Source organism: Falco punctatus, assembly GCF_963210335.1.
Source record: "Falco punctatus genome assembly, chromosome: 11".
NCBI lineage: Eukaryota > Metazoa > Chordata > Aves > Falconiformes > Falconidae > Falco > Falco punctatus.
Window position 1 is genome coordinate 307,104 of NC_137591.1, and position 17,091 is coordinate 324,194.

Sequence of the window (17,091 nt, forward strand, 5' to 3'; positions counted from 1 at the left end):
GCTGTGTCCCCTCCCGCAGCCCAGTGGTGAGGGGCAGGGGGAAGGCTGGGGAGACAGCCTGGACGCTGTGCGAGCCCGGCTCAGCCGCAGCCAGAGCGCTGGTGTGTTACCAGCACCTTTCTGGCTGCCGGTACGAGCGCAGCGCTGTGAGGGTGCTGGGGGCTCAGCCAGACCCGGTATGGGTATGTGGAAGGGAAGTGTCTGCTCCCTTAAGGGTATCTGCTCAAGAACCTTTTCCATGCAAAAAGGGAGGACAGGAAGAGGAGGAAGCCAGAAACAAGATCATTAAGTGACAAAGATCCAACTAACGAATGGTAAGGGAGGCAGTGATGAGATGTAAGCCCAGTCAGTCACACTAATTGGTAAGGGAATGTTCGTTTCAGTAAGATTATCTAGTCAAAGGGCTTGTCAAATGGGATACCAACAAAAAGTGGGAAGCCATAAACAATATGGGGACACAGACTTGACAGGCAAACACAACGGTGACAAAGACAAGGAACAAACTGGCTCTCAGTAAACTGCAGGCACACTGGGACTTTGCAGCTTATAGTGATGTAAACCTGAGGGTCCAGAATGTTGGGAAGGGGTCTGAAGGGGAAGGATGTCTGGAGGAACAGACAGAATGGAGTACAAAATGGATCAGTCGTGTAAAAGAGGGCAGTCAGCGCACGTGTCTGACTGAGCCCAGCACCTGATCACCACAGTCTTCTTATTAAATCCTATCTTCTTATTAAACCTTTTCTTAGCTATCTCTCTTTGTAATATCACTATCCGATGTGTTTGTGTGTTGTAAGGAAGAAGTGCCTGCCACTGAGGGTCCTGTGTGTGTGGCTTCGGTACCAGCAAATGGAGCCAGACTGGGCACGTGGGTGCCCCTGGCTGCGGTGCCAGCTGCAGGGCGAGGTCTCAGTGTCGGCTGCTGATGCGGGTTCAGCTGCTGAGGCAGGAGCAGCATCTGCCCTGGCAGGCTGCTGTGGGGAGGGACCCGGGTGGCTGGGGCAAACGAGAGGCTGCCTGTGCTTGTGTTGAATGTTGGTCCTCTGTGTAGAAGCACAGAAGAACAGAAGGCCAGGGTTGGAAGGGAGCTCTGGAGGTCATTCAGTCCAACCCCTGATAAAGCAGTGTCTCCTACAGCAAGCTGCACAGAGTCATGTTCTGAATGTCTCCAGAGAGACAATGTCTCTCTCTCCGGGCAGCCTGTCCCATGCTCTGTCACCCTCAAGGTAAATAAGTTCTTTCTCATATTCAGAAGGAACTTCTTGTGTTGCTGTTCATGCCCATTGCCCCTTGTCCTGTCACTGGGCACCAGTGAAAAGAGCCTGGCCCCATCCTCCTGGCACTCATCCTTAAGGTATTGGTATGCATTGATAAGGTCCCCTTCTCAGCCTTCTCCAGCTAAACAGCCCTAGCTCTCTCAACCTTTCCCCATCAGGGAGATGCTCCAGTCCCCTCATCATCTTGGCAGCCCTCCACTGGCCCCCCTCAACTAAGCTCCCTGTCCCTTTTGCAATGGGGAGCCCAGCACTGGGCACAGAGCTCGTTACGCGCCTCACTGGGGTAGAGCAGAAGAGGCTCATCGTCTCCCTTGATCTGTAGGTACCATTGAAGGGAGTGCCTCACCTGTAGCAGTACATGTGACTGGCCAATTCACGCGTGTCCTATGTGCGTGTCTCTAGGACATGCGCTCAGCTTTGCCACTGGCTGAACCTGCAGATGGGAGGGTGGCAGCCACGTCCCTGCACCAGGGCAGAGACCCTGGGCTCAAGTGGCTGGGCAGAAAGGCTGGAGCTGCAAGAGGTGACAGCCACTCCTAACACCCCTTAGCATTTTTTGGCCGTAACAAGACTTTTCCTTCTGTGGTGGCTTAATTTATTTCAGGGTTTTTGGTGAGGAACCTTGTGGAACATTTTCAGAAATCCAAATAACCTGAAGATCAGCTGTATTCCCTCATCTTTGTGCCTGCTGACTCCTTAGGAAGTCTCTGGTAGTCCCGTGAGCCCTGATTTCTCTTTCCAAAAATCATACTTCCCAATATATCAAATATTCCAAATCTGTCTGCATTATTGTAGATTCTACTCTTTGCAACACGCAGAGGCAAGGTTTATCAGACTGCAGTTTTCTGGATTTTCATTGGAAGTACTTTCAAAAATGTTTATCACCCTCATGCCTATACACACATAGGAAACTTAAGGAAAATACCGTTGGCCCTGCATATTCTCCTCCTGCTCTTGGCCTTTTAAAAAATGATTATTTTTGGTGTCCACACCTTTTGCAAATTAATGCTTAAACTTTTTTTGGCCTGCCTTATTGTGCTTTCATATTTAACCTGCCAAATTTTGTGATCCTTTGTAATTTACCCATTTGAGCACAACTTTGACTTATCAAAAAATTCCTCCTTGTCTGTAGCAACTGCCCTTTTCATTCTGTCCAGACATGCTGGCTTCCTTTTGTCATCTCTCAGGCCCTTCTGAGAGACATGAATGTATGTAGGTGATCTGCTGTGTCTCAAAGTGGCTTCCTTATACAGCCTTCTATCTACCTGAGAAACTCTTAACTTATGTAGTTTTTAGTGCTGTTCTAACCTTTTAAATTATTTTTAGCAAGTTTTCTCCCCTTTTAGTGTATTTTTAATTTATTCCTTAGTTCTGGTAGTCAGAACCAAGCCAAAAGTTACTTCTTATCCTGCAGGAGTCTATACTAACTTCTCAATACTGTATGTGGTTTTATTCTCTAAAAAAATCATAAGAATCCTAATTTTGTATTGGTCCATAAACCCTAATGAAAAGGAAGAAAAACCTTTGCTAGAGTGCATGTGAGAGTTGTTTGGTTTTTTTGCCAGAACTCAGAAGTGCTGTGTAAGTAAAAACTTATTTCTGATTGTTAGTCACAGCCTAATGTATATGTATGTTCTGTTATATATAACTTCTGCTACATGTTATATATAGCATATGTGTTAAATATAACATGTTAAATACAATACAGAATATATATTATGGATTATATGATACAGTATTATATATAATATTTTATATACACAATAATACACACATGCAATGTATTATGTATATTGTATATGCTGTGTATTATATATACTACATATAATATATGATACATAGATAATGTATTTTATATACTTATTTGTAGGACCAGCTATACAATGTTTGTTGAGATTCCAATATCCATTCTTGAAAGTAGGCTATAGATAGGTACACCCTTCTGCACAAAGGGAACAGAATAACACTGAGCTGCAGAATAATACCGAAGCTTCTCTCAGAATACTACTTCAGCTCTAAATAGCACATCCTGTCAAGCCCTGCTACCTTCAGGTTGCCATGCCTTATCAGAACGGGCCAGAAGACGTTAGCCCACTGCCTTGCCTCTTAAAAAGCTGTCCTACGCAGCTGTTTTCACATTCAACTCAGTCTCTGACACAGGAAGCTCTTTTCTCTGTAGGTGAGATTATCCGAGTTCTCTTAGTCATCAGTGCTGAGATGGAATAAGATTTCTTTGTAGATAGCCAAGTGTGTCATCACTTTCCTGCATCAGGTGTTGGCCCTTGAGATCCATTCCCCGGCAGGCAGACAGGCATCTTGGGTAGCTGTACCTGGTAAGTGGCTTAAGAGGGTAGGTGGGCTAGGTTTAGGAAAGAACTCTCGTTCACTTTGCAGACCACTGGTGGTGCACTGAGCACAGAAACCTCTGCCTGGGCAGTGTTCTAATGAAAGGAGGTCACTGGAGGAAGCAACTACCTGTTTTAAAAGTTAAGGGAGAAACAGATCCTCACAGTGTAGCGCAGAGGGGGAAGTAGCTCCCCCCAGTACTAGTGAACAAAACCCTGTATGTGTAATTCAGTAACTATGGGAGCCACTGGCCCGGACTGGGGCCTCTGGGAGGACAGATGAGGTGCTACACGTGCCTGGTGCGGTTTCGTGAGAGCTCACCAAGGTGCCAGCTCGGCAGGGCCTGGTGGCGTGCTGGCAGGGGAGGGGGCCCTTTCCGTGCCTGCCTCTGGCACACAGATGGTCGGTTTGTGATTCGATACGAGCATAGTAACAACTTCCACGGTCTGTGCACGTTAATTTACTCATAGATAAAATAATCTCGTGCTGCCGAGGGTCTCAGGCTAGCCCCCGAAAGGGTTCCTCTCTCGGCAGGCGCCTGCTCCTCAGGCGGCTCCCGCCACACGCACGCGGTGGCCTGTGGGCGCACGGCGGCCGGGGTGGCACGAGGCCGCCTCGCGTGCGGCGGTACGGACCGTTCGGTGCGGTAGGCCGGCGGCGGGCCCCGACGGAGCAGCGCGGGGAGGCAGGCACCTGCCTGTCGCGTCCTCTCGCCGCGGCGGCCGTTCGCGTCGCTGCGACCGAAAAGCAGTCTCCGCAGGCGGGCCAAGGGCTTTCCGGCGGCTGCGGCCCCGCCGGGCGGGCGAGGGCGGGGGGGGGGACAGCCGCAGGGAGGCTCACACCCAGCACCCCGCGGCTGTCGGGACAGAGCCAGATTTGCGACCGAACCGCCTGAGCGCCCCGCGCGGCGACCCCGCGGCCGGGCGGGCTCAGCCCCCCCCGAGCGCTGCGGCCGCTGCCCCGGCCCCGCGCCCCGCGCCTGGGCAGAGCCGCTCCCGCCCCGCGCTCAGCACGGGTGGCCCGGACAGCTCCGCGCGCCGCGACGGGGCCGCTCCCCCGGGGCGGGCCGGGGCGGCTGCGGGGCAGGCAGCCAGCGTCCCGCCCGCCGCACAGCCCGGGGCGCAGGAGGGGAGAGCCCCCCTGGCCCCGGAGGCGGTACGGGCGCCCGCAGGAGCCGGGGCCGGGGCGGCAGCGGACAGGCACGGTTCGAGACTGGAGGCGCGCCCCCGCGGCATGGCTCTCCTCGCGGGCAGCGCCCGGCGGCAGGGGGCCGAGGACGGAGCCCCCCCCCTACGGCTGCCGGCCTCGCCGGGTACGGCGCCCGCTGCCAGAGCTGTAGCCCGGGGCCGACCGGGCCCCGGCGAAGTTAGCGTGGCGCGTCCCGGGGCGGGGCCGGCGGCGGGGCCGGTTGCGGGCCGTCCTGCCGCCCCTCCGCCTTCCCCCGGCGTGCCCCCTCCGCCCGCGGCCCTCCCCGGCGCGGCGCGGGTACCGCCCCCGCGGGCTCGGCGCAGGCGTGGGCCGCGGAGCCGACGGGACGAGAGGGTCAGTGCGGGGCGCGGGCGCTGTTCCGAGCGGCCGCGGCCGAGCGGAGCGGGAGGTTGCCCGGCCGCCGCCGCCTCCTCTCATGCCTTCGCGGCAACAAAGGACGCGCTGAGCGGCAGGCGGAGGCGCCTGCCCCAGGCTGTGCCGGCGCGGAGGGCACCGGGAGACGATGGCGAGGAAAGGAGAAACCTCCGCGCCTCTCTACGGTGAGCGCCCGGGCGCGGGGGCGAGGAGGGGCGGGCGGTGCAGCGGCCGGCCTGTTTACGTTGTGGATCCCGCCGGCGTGCGGCGGCCGGAGTTTGTTTTCCTCGGCGGATGCCGGGGGCGGGGTGGGCGTAGGCCCACCCCCATCCCCCCTCCGCGTGCGGGAGGCAGCCCCGGAGGCGCCGAGCACCTCTCCGCTCCCGCTGCGGCTCGCCCGGCCCGGAGAAGGCAGGACGGGGGGCTGGGGAAGGGGAGCCGGGGGGCGCAGAGATGGGGTCGGGTGCCCCCCCCGCCCTGCCAGCAGGTGCGTTGCGGCCGCTTTGTCCGCGCCCTGGGGAGGGGAGGGCTGCGGAGGTGCCCGCCGGGCCCGGGGCGGTGCGGAGGAGGCCGGCGGGCGGCAGGTGCGCGGTGGCGGGAGGGCTAGGCCAGGCCGTGCAGGGCCGGTGTGTGGGGCTGGCGGCCGCTTACCCGGCGGGCTGGGTGGCAGCGCGGGGGGCCGGGGACGCTGGCGGGGGGCAGCGGCAGGCGGAGCCTGGGTTCCCGGGCCGGGCAGCGCGGCCGGCGCGCCGGGGAAGGCCCGCGGGGCAGCCGGCCCCTTGCAGCGGCCGCCACAGACCCGGCTCCCTCCGGCGGCGCGGCGGCAGAGCGAGCGCGGGCTGGGCTGCGTGGCGCGGGCGGGCGGCCGCCGCGGCACCGCGGGCCTGTGGTGCGACGCGTTTACGACTGGGGAAACTCCGTTTTGTAACGCAGCTCCGCGGCCCGCACCCCGGCCCGGCTGTAGGAGCAGTCACCGCCTGGCTGCCCCCGTGAAGGGGAAGGAAAGCCCGCTTGCGGGGGGCCGCGCAGGCCGGAAAGGAACGGGCGCGTTCCAGGGGCGAAACCCAGATAGGTGTGTCCGCAGTTACTTCTGAGGGAACCTGTTCCTGCTCCCATAGAATTCAGGTGGCTTCGCCCGTGACTGCAGAGGGGTAGGCCCAGGGCCAGCGATACTTGGCACCGGTGGCGGGAAGCCTGGCGGGGAAGTATCCCTCTGAAAGGAGAGCAGGAACGCGGCATTCCGGAGGGGAAAATACCCTTTGAGGAGAGTCCGGTGCATGCCGCGCTTGCTTCCGTGCCAGCTGAGTGTCCTGTTGGTATACACGACCCTTTCTTAACTTTGTTTTTTCAGAGCTTGTTACTCAGATAGGAAAGGGTGATCCTGTCATTACTCAGCTTGAGGGAGTCAGAATTACTCTGACTAGAATTTTTGCTATTTTAGCTGTTTCATGTCATCAGTGTGTTCACTTCCTTTTATCTGCTTTGCGTAAGTGGATTTTGTCAGGGGCAACGTGTATTGCCTTACCACATTTGCAGGAATCTTGAGTAATTGCTCCAGATATGTATTGAGAAGGAAGGTTTGAATTCAGATCTGTTCTCCCTGTTAGATCACATAGTGTTGAAGACTTATGAAAGTGCAGCACTTCCAAATTCAGCATATACAATATGGCTTTCCTTTTACATTAGGCTGCTGTGATAGTTACTCTCTTGACTTTGTTGTCTCTGCTGGTAACTGGTTACTTATTAGCCCACAGGTGTATTTTTCAGAGCTATAGGTGTCCTAAACTTCTCTCCTTGGTATTTCAATGATTCCTCAGTTGCAGCATTCATAAATGACAGAGGCAGATTCTTCTCAAAAGTTTTGGTCTTTTAACTTGTGGCATCAATCTGATTCTGTAGAACAGATGAGTCAAGCCCATGGTTGACAGCTGATGTTAGGCTCCGTGAGCAGTTTCATAACTACCTTGGATTTCACTTTTAGGTAATGAGTATCCCATCAGATGACTGGTTATTATGGGTTGGACTGACTGCTGGAAGCCAAGGTACCAGCCGGAAGGGTTGATTGCTAGTGTGAGTATGGCTCTGTAAAAAGTTTTGATAAGCCCAGAGACATTTTGAGGCCTGTTCCTCTTAAGCTCTCTGACTTTTAGCCATGTTTCTCTTCTGCATGCATGTGTGAGAAGGATTGTAGATTTGTCTTTGAAAACAAGCTTCTCAGTGATTCCTTAAGTTTAGCCTTCATTGGGATAGCTGTAAGCTGGCTCTAGGAACTGCATCAAGTTTTTCCTTAAAATGGGTCAGATACAAACGTTTTGTCAAGAATGATGATGTTGACTTTACCAAGGCGCATCTCTTTAGTATGGGACTTCCAAATGAGAAAAAAACCAAAGTTCTTTCCCACCAGGAAGGTTGCTACTGAAGCTACAGAGGCAAATCACTTGTTATTTCGTTTTCTCATTATAGCTGACTTTTGAGGTTTTTGACATCATTGGTTTTTAACAAAAGTAACTGCAATGTTAAGGGCTGTCATGTGACTGTTGAAATCAATGGTAAAATTCTTTTTGACTTCATTGCAGAATCAGGTTCTTAGCGGTGATTGTACCATAAGCAATTTCTTATAGTGGCAAAATGTAGTTCATTGTTAGCTTACAGATCACTGAAGTCCAGATGGATGATGGCATTGTCTGTTAAAGAAAGCTTTTATCACACTTTTAAGAAACATTGTTGAGAGAAAGTATACGAGTGCCAAATTTTATTACTTTCAACTCAAATTTCGCTAGCTTGCTTTTTTATATTTGTATGTTTAGATCTCTCTAGGAAGAACTTCTTTTCGATGATTTCTTTTGCCAGTAGTGGGTGCAGTTGAAATATGTCTATAATTGGTATTCCTAGTTACTGCTGTGAAGTGATCCTGTCAGATTTTTTACTAAAAAGAATTCTATTTGTTTGTTTTCCCAAGCAGGTGAGGTTCTTCTGCTTCCCGTGGAAGAGCTTTTGGTTAACTATGAAACTTTCTATCAATATGTGTTATTTCCTTCTAGCTTGTCTTGTGTTTCCCTTTCTTAACTTCATCCTGTTACACATATGTACCATGCAGGAAGGACATCCTTGGTCTGAGGAAAATGGGCTATTTAGCCATAGCAGCGTTATATGACGCGGAAGCTACTGGCTGTGGCACTGCTGCAGGTAAAGGCTCCGTAGCTCCCACTGGCAAATCCTTATGTATCATGTTATGTAATTCATTTTGCCTTCTGAGGTTCAAATTTCATACTGGTGGGGTACGTTCATGTTAAAGCTGAAAGTTGATTTAACACTTCATTCACCTTTGAATATACTCAGAAGTGTTAGAAGTAGCTGAAACTCAGATTCAGATGGTTTAAACCTTTCTTTCTCTGACATAAATTTGGTCCACTTTATCTTGGCTTTGCATTCCATGCTTTAGGTGGCCTAACTCATTTATTCTTTGAACATTCCTGCTGAACCTAGGTACCAAGCTTCAGCAATGTCTGATTTTCCTAACATCCTAGTTTTAGGTAAAACACTTCACTGTGGAATAAATTTAGGGGGATGGGGAGAAAAACAGGGAGAATTTTAAAAGCGGCACTTTGTAGTATGTTTCCTGTTACTACTGCAGATAGGTCTCTCTGAGTAAGAACTTTCTTAGCAGGATGCTTCATATTTTGCATGGTCCTATTGTAATGTCCTCCACAACATCCCTGTTCCAAGAGTTACAGTCAATGGCTCAATATCCAAGTGGAAACGAGTAGCAAGTGGTGTCTGTATTGGGACAAATAAAGTTTAGAATCTTCATCAATGACATACAGTGGGATTGCGTGCACCCTCACAGGTTTGCAGATGACACCAAACCGGTGTGGTTTATACATGAGAGGGAGGGGCTGGCATACAGAGGGGCCTTGATGGGCTTGAGGGGTGGACCCGTGTGAACCTCTTGAAGTCCAACAAGGCCAAGTGCAAGGTCCTGCACCTGGGTCGTGGCAACCCCCAGGATCAGTACAAGTCTGGGAGATGAATGGATTGAGAGCAGCCCAGCAGAGAAGGGCTTTGGGTACTGGTGGATGAAAAACTGTGTATGAGCTGGCAATGTGCGCTGGCAGCCCAGAAAGCCAGCCGTATCCTGGCCTACATAAAAAGCAGCGTGTTCAGCAGGCTGAGGGAGGTGATTCTGCCCCTCTGCTCTGGTGAGCCTCCTCCCGGAGCACTGCATCCAGTGCTGGGGTCCCTGGCACAAGAAGGTCATGGACCTCTTGGAGCAGGTCCAGGGGAGGCCACAAAACTGGTCAGAAGGCTGGGGAGCTTCTCCTGTGCAGACGAGCTGGGAGAGTTGGGGTCGTTCAGCCTGGAGAAGAGAAGGTTGTGGGGAGCCTTTCAGTATGTAAAGGGGGCTTGTAACAAGGAGGGAGAAAGACTTGTTTTAGCAGGGCTTGTATTGACCGGAAAAGGGACGATGGTTTTAAAGTGAAAGAGGGTAGATTTATATTGGAGGTAAGGAAGAAATTTTTTACAAAGAGGGTGATGAGATGCTGGAATGGGTTTCCCAGAGAAATTGTGCATGCCCCGTCACTGGAAGTGTTCAAAGTCAGGTTGGCTGTGGCTTAGAGCAGCCTGATCTAGTGGAAGATGTCCCTGCTCATGGTGATTGGACTGGATATTCAAAGACCCCTTCCAACCCAAAGCACTATCTGAGCTGTATACCACTTTTGTATTTGTAGCAAAGCACCTATTGTCCCAAGTTGTTTAGATTACTGAAATTCCTATACTGTTCCTGTATTTTGACTGGGTAGTTAATTACATGGAGAAGGTGGTATGTTGACTTTAAATTGTGATGAGGTTCTGAACAGTAGGTAATTAAATTGAGTTCGACTATCTGTTCCAAATTTTTCCATTTTAATGGAAATTCTAAAGGAAATTCTAAAGCAAATTCCATGAGTACCAAAATGCAGGAAGCTGGGTTTCATACCCTTATGTCTTGTGATTGATGCATTTTGTTGTCCAAGTGATTGAAGTTTTGGGGGACATTTAGACAGCAGCTTCCCCTTCCCCCATCTTTGATTCTCTGCAGTCTAATGTGGTGTTTGCTTAACCTTTTGTGCCTTGAGGCATGTACAGGGTAGTCTTTGTCTGCCTCCTGCTGATTTTTCACAAAATGTAAAATTATCTTAATGCATATCCACTCTTCTAGCAGATTTAATGGAAGTTGGTGATGGAATCCCAAGTTATTGGAAAGTATTAAAAAAAAAACATACAGGATGTTTATGCAATCACATTGTAAATTTATTGAAAAGTAGGTTTATTAAACACAATGCTTACACTACTTGTGAAAGGGTGATTTGTTGAAAAAAGAATGAAGATACTGCAGTATGTACTTTGGCGGAGGTCAAAGTGACAAAGCAATTTTAGGCCATTTATGTGGCTGCTGTTTCTCTCTTCATAAACAAAATGAACGCAGTAGAGGACACATACAAGACCATCACACTTTGTGTATGCGAGCTAGCTTTCTAATATCTCAAATTATGAGGAACGTGTCTTCCCAGATCAGAACTGGGCTCTAAATCAGGTGTCTAATGTGGAGATGTGTCTGCATACTCTGAGCTGTATGACGTGTTTATTACTTGTAGTCAGGAAGTTCATGATCATGTTGAATGTTATTGTAATGATTTTTTTTTCTTGGAATAGGTAAGACATGAAGTATACATCATAATTCACTGAACAATCAGTATGGTATCAAGAAAGAATTAGAAATGTAGTACAAATTTTTTTCATTTTACCTTTTTGTCATTATAAGATTTTAACTTAATCTCTAAAGAAGTCAATAGAAAGTTGTGCCCCAAAACTTTAGGAAGCACAGGACTGATAACCCTATCTTTTTCTTATGCATGTTAAATTACAGTGTTAGAGGAAAAAAATAAAGATCCCTGTAGAACCGTGTGAGAGTGAACACAAAGGTTTGCAGTAGCTTTCTAGATAAATTACAGTCAATGATGTAAATACACATTTCAGGACTGTTTAAATACACATTTTCATAATCCATATTTTGAAGACTTTAAATGCATGTTATTGACTGCAATAGGATATAAGTATGTGTCTAGTCAGTGTGAAGAACACATACTGTTTTTATTGGGCTATGGTGACTATCTCTATTAATAGAGTATTTAAAAAAAAAGAGTATTTACCCAGTAGAACAGAGGCTTGCTGAACTGAAGTGTGGTTTATTATGTATTACAGTAAAACCCTGATTACAAAGGTAACTGAATGTTCTTAGTTTTTTGTGCAGCTGTGGTATTTCAGAAGTGTCTGTGCTTTGGTGATAGTGGTAACTTCATGGGCTTCCTGGTTTGTGTTGATTTAAGAAACAGTTTAAATGTCATTTCCTCATTTGGATTATCATGGAGACTTTTGTGGGATGACTTGGATTTATAAAAGAAGGTGTATTCTGAGTTTTTTGCAATCAACAGATTATTGACAAGATGTGAAAAGCAGCTCAGTTAAATTTACAAACATCTCCTTTGATACAGCAACTAGTGTTTATTAATGCAAGTAGCTGAAGAAGAAGAAACGGTTAGGTCAGTAAGTGAATAGGCAGTAAAATCACTAGGGTTTAGTCAGTACAAATTGCTCATCTAGTGGTCTAGTACTTCTTTGCATTTCTTGAGCCAAATTAATTACTACAGTTTCCAGTCCAATTAAGATTCTAGAGTATGTGAAAGCATCGAGGATCTGATTTGAGCTTGAGTGTTGTACTACTTTCAGCTTATTGACTTAAGCTGAGCCATTCTTGGGAGTAAGGTATTGCTTAGGCATGAACAAGGGTGACACAATCAGAGCATCTTTAAGGAGATTAACTTAACTGTTATGCATGGTTACACATTATTCAGCTGTTTATTGCTGAGTGGTATGTCACTGAGCATTAGCCAGAAAGAAGTAGTTTAACAAGCTAGGCTTCTTTATGACTAAATAAACTTTGGTATGTCTTTTAACAAGCAGGATGTTAATACATAGTTGAGGGGAAATTTTCTCTGCTACCATACAATTTGACAATGATGTAATGAAATTAACCCTGATCTTTGCAGAGTCCTCTGTCAGATGGATTGCAGCAGTTTCTCTGTGATACAAACTCCAGGATGGTGTGGGTATGTATCTCCTCCTCATGCAGGAGGAGATAAAGCTCAAACTCACTGCTTTTACTGGAGTTAACAAACCAAGGCTTTGTGTGTGTGTGTGTGTAATTTTTAAAGCCTTTAATGTTCTAAGGTCCCTGGGCTATGTGTTTCTGAAAAAGACATTGCACAGAAACATGAAGCACGACTATGGCAGAGTTAGAATTTGTACCCTTACTTGGTAGTTTTGTCAGAGTTTGTGAATCATTCTGTTTAGGAATCCGTTGATATTTCTATGCATCAGAGCACTGAGAGAACCAATATGTAGTCATTACCCTGACCAGTCTCACCTGGGGCTTCCACCCATGTCCTCTGACCAAGGTTTCCATTTAAGCTCAGGCTGGTGCTTTTCGTTCCTGCCTGAGCTGTGTCCTAGGAGGTCTATCCCCAGTCCCGTTCCTGAAGTGCTGTGTCAAATTACTGGGTGGACCCTGGCCTGTTACCCTGTCTAGCCTGATGGACATTGAACTGTCAGTAGGACCTGATCCTGCCACCGATTTGCACACGTGCCTCTGCTGCTGTAAGTGTGAAGGTATGGCACAGCCTGTGTTTTGGGCATCCTGGGATCCAGGCTCTCCTTCTCTTAGGGAGCAGCCTGGCTCTTGCTGTTCCTTGATGCTCTGTACTCTGTCTCCGCATCATTTTATCCCCTCAATATGACTATAGAATGCTAAAAGCTAGTCTTTTTTTTTGATTAGTCAGCATTTTGTGCATTTGCCACAAAGCAGTTGTTTTCACAACTCTACTTGATAAAAAGAAATTAAAAGAAACTTCTTTATGTCAAATGCAGAGATACTAATGGTTGGGTGAAAGTGAGACTTGGCACTTTTCTTATACCGCTTTGACGTGTTTATGCTCTGATGTGCTGGCAGTTGAGTATCCACAGGTGTTCCAACTCTTTCCAAGCATATCTCACTTTCAAAATCAGCTACAGTCTTAACTGTACAATAAAACCAAAGTGAAATCTAGCCCTGCCTATTTGTCTCTCGAGCACATACATGTAGTATACTTGTTTACGTATTTTTAGAAGCCTAATGGAATTCTCAAAGACAAGACGGGAGGCTTGTTCAACCAGGAAGCAGGTAAATAGACAGTACCTTGAACTTGTCTGGCTACGGCTGCATAAGTAACTGATATGTTTGTGTTTCAGTGGGCAGTCCTGACAAATTAAAAAAAAATTCAGCTTTGTAGTTCGTTCTTCCTTTTTCAGTCCAAGATGGCTTACTGAATTCAGTCCCCAAGCACTCATGTTTTTGTGTATCAAGTCTTCACAAAGTCCTGCTCCAGTGCCCCCAAGCTGTAGCTCAGCTGTGCTCCTAGCCTTTCATGGGAAAAGAACAAGTCATAGGCTTTAGAGAGTTGCTTAGGTTGCTGTGTTTTCGGGTTTGGGTTTTTAGTTCTTTTAATGCATTTTAGGATATCTCTATCATTAGGCTGTCATGCTGCTTTAAAAAGAGATGAAAGAAATAAAGGCTGAAACATTTTTGCATGCTGAATGCAGTCATTATGCCACAAAACATATCTTTGGTCCTAGCAGTGAATTTCAGGTCTAGTTAATCAGAACTTTCTTGGAAGTCAGGGCTTTGAAGCATATTCCGGGACTTGCTCAGATCACTTGCTATGGTTGGACTGTTGCCTGCTGTTTACCATCCAGAACTTCTCTTAGGTTTGGGCTGGAAGAGAGTGCACGTCTGTACTTGGAAAAGAAGATAGGTATTTACAGGAACGTGGAGTTATTTCTTACAGTACAGGTTAAAAATAAGTGGGTTTTTTTCACCAGCCTCTGTAGTTCTTTGGCATTTAGGAGAATTTCTTAAATTTTCATAATTATTTGGTTGGTTAGAGGTGAAGGAAGGGACAGGAAATCAAGAAAAGTTTGGTGTATTATACCACAGTTGGGCTGTAATAAGAAAATTTAACTTCTGTGCTAAGCTGAAAATCTTGTTTGTGAGAAAAGAGGAAACATCTTATAAAGCCAATAAATCTATTATTACAGTAACTAAAATCATAAGTCTAATGCAATAATCTGTATTAGTTCAAATCTAGTTATTGCAGAAGGAGTACTTCTGTACAGAAAAAAAAGTCTCTATAGTTACAGTTAAGAGTTAAAAGTGTTATATTAATGCTTGTTAGTTTATATTCCATTGTCCTTTTTCCTTCTGTCTCTGCTCCAGAACCTAAGGTTGGTGGCTTCTGTCTGGTGCTGGGTGTGCGTGTGTGTGCATTCCTGTGAGTTACCAGCATCTGGAGTCCCTTGCCAGGAGAAATATGACGTCGATAATGATGTTTTTTCTTCCTCACTCTAGGATCCACTTTGGGACTTTTAAAATATGATTGCTAACATACTTTTGTACCTTGCTCTTCACTGGCCTACAAATTATATCCAAACTTACTATATATGGTGTGTTTTACTTATGTTAAATACTTGCCCTTTGTTCTCTTCTGTTATCCTTGAAAAACAGCATTTTCCAGCACCGTTATGGTGAGCTGTTTGTAGTCACGATGTCTCCAGTGCTAAGCATGTGCCCCACCTTTTGTCATCCCATGCCTGTAACAGTATATTACTACCAAAACTTGTGTCTCCACTTCTCAAGGTCTCTCCTGTCATACCAGGCCTGTATTTCTCCACACTGCATCCTTATGTTAGTCATAAATATCTCATTCTGCACAGACTAATTAGTTGTTACTGTTACCTGTAGAAACATGGTTGTATCATACCATGGTAAGCAAATATAAAACAAATTAGCCATGATGACTTGGTCAGAAGAAACTGCTGTTACTACAGTTAAACCAAACAAAAACAAACCTGGAAGTGATTTAGTAAATTCAGTAACTGATCTTGGATGTCAAAAAAGTTGTCTTCTGTGCGTTTGCTCTTGAAGGGCAAAAGCACATAACGTTCACAGTTGATTAACTGTGTTCAGTATTTGTTTCTCCTGTTGCTAGTACCTGGCTCAGGGGAAGTCAGGTTTACAAAATCTGCTAGTGTATGTAATTTTCCCTAGCATCTGGGTGTTTTGTTGAGGAGACAGTGTCTCGTTAATGACTGTTAGCCTAATAACAGTACAGAAACATCTAGCAGGATAACATAAATTAAGCTGACTTAAACTACTAAAGCACATAAACATAAGAGGTTTCCTGTGAGGTTAGGGACAAGGCTGTTTGATGAAATACAACTCTGCTTTGTTTAATACAATTAAGATAAACACATCCCCAAATTTGTTAACAATCTTGTTTAGTTACAGTGAAGGCTAAACAAAACCTAATGGCTATGCATTGTACAACATATGCACAAGCTCAAACATTTAGTTTTTCACATGTGGTCTTTTCCTGCTGAATGTGTCCTCAATCCTGTGGGACTTCAAAGAAGGTGTTTCAGCCATAGGTTGAGGAAGCAGTGAAGAAGTACCCAAGAAAATCCTGGAAGAAGACAAAGAGAATAACCTTTCAAAGTCCCTTCAAACTTTATTTTCTATGATCACTTATTTGGGAGGTGGTAGAGTCTCAGCAAGTTTGAGAGCCAGAAGTCTCAGTATTTTCCCTCCATATTTTTCAGTCTGAATTTGTTGGTACTAATGTTTTATGATCCTGGAATTCCAGTCTCTGGAATTTTCCTCTATCCAGGTATGCATATAAATACTTTTATACCTGTTATTCTGAGTAATAGAGCTGCAATCCACATGAAACGTCAGGGATGTTTTTGCGTTTTGTTTGGGTCTGGGTTTTTTTTTCGTATCGTGTTAATCTACTGTGGTACTTCACAGCAGCTGGGCTGCTGTCAGCACCCATAAATAAAAGTAGCCAGGAGGAAAACTCTTTAGGGAGAGGATAATGACTGTGGTTCACAACAGGTATTTAGTGGGTTACTTCTCCAGCAGGAAGTACCTGCTGTTTCTTAAACCAGGAGGTAATCCATTAAAATACGTGTTTTAGCGTGTGCTTCTGATGTGGTAAGGGTGGGAACCTGTTTCTGCCCTAAGAGCGTGCGTCGCCAGAAGGAGGAGCTCTAACACACGAGTGGGCCAGGATTCTGCTGAGCTGTCTCTTCTGCACAGCTGATAATGTATAGAAACTAAGTATCTTTTTCAGGTAAACGGATTTCTGCTGGGCCAGTTGCATGCAGAGCACCTAGACTTGTACAAGCTGATGTACCATGAAATATGGTGGCTAAATTAGTGTCCTTCATAATCATTGTACTTTGAAAAAAATGAATATGCTGAATAATAGCTCTGGTACTTATTATTTCGGATTATTTGTACTCAGTGTTACAGTAAAGCTAACTGTTTTTTCCATCACTTATCTTTTTCTACAAGTGTTGAATTTCTTAGACGTGATCAGGTTGTTAAAAAACAGCTAAGTAACAGTGTAGCAAAATACAGTATTTCGTTTTAGATTCCACCCCCCCGAAGCAGAATGATAAATAGTTCCTATGCTGTTGCTTTAGTCTAGCTGAAAAAAGGCAATGAGCTGTGTTTGTGAATACCCCTTTTTGTTGGTTTCAGTACAATGCAGCATCTGTGCTAGCATCTACACAACTGCTATTAACAGAAAAATGATAATAAGTGCCATGCGCCTGTGACCGATGCTCTTGAACTCTTGTAATATTTACCCCCATAAGTAATTTAAAGTTTTGAGTGGCATTTGTGAGGTAATAAAGTGCTTAGATGCTTATATATGTATGTATTTAGAAAAAAAATATATGATGTGTACATGCATACTTATTTCCTTGTTGG

The 17,091-nt window shown here is 46.5% G+C and overlaps 1 protein-coding gene across 4 annotated transcripts in view; it reads left to right on the forward strand.

Moving 5' to 3' along the window:
- Positions 1 to 5,132: 5,132 nt before the first annotated feature.
- SLC44A5 (solute carrier family 44 member 5) overlaps positions 5,133 to 17,091 on the forward strand; it is a 96,374-nt gene continuing 84,415 nt past the window's right edge. For 2 of the 4 annotated variants that reach the window (XM_080406821.1, XM_080406820.1), the window contains exon 1: positions 5,133 to 5,368. In XM_080406821.1, the coding sequence (XP_080262947.1) occupies positions 5,332 to 5,368 (37 nt within the window). In that variant the 5' untranslated portion in view covers positions 5,133 to 5,331. Of the gene's footprint in view, positions 5,369 to 5,396; positions 5,671 to 17,091 lie in introns of those variants that run through there. The other 2 variants (XM_080406818.1, XM_080406819.1) reach the window with 2 other exon arrangements.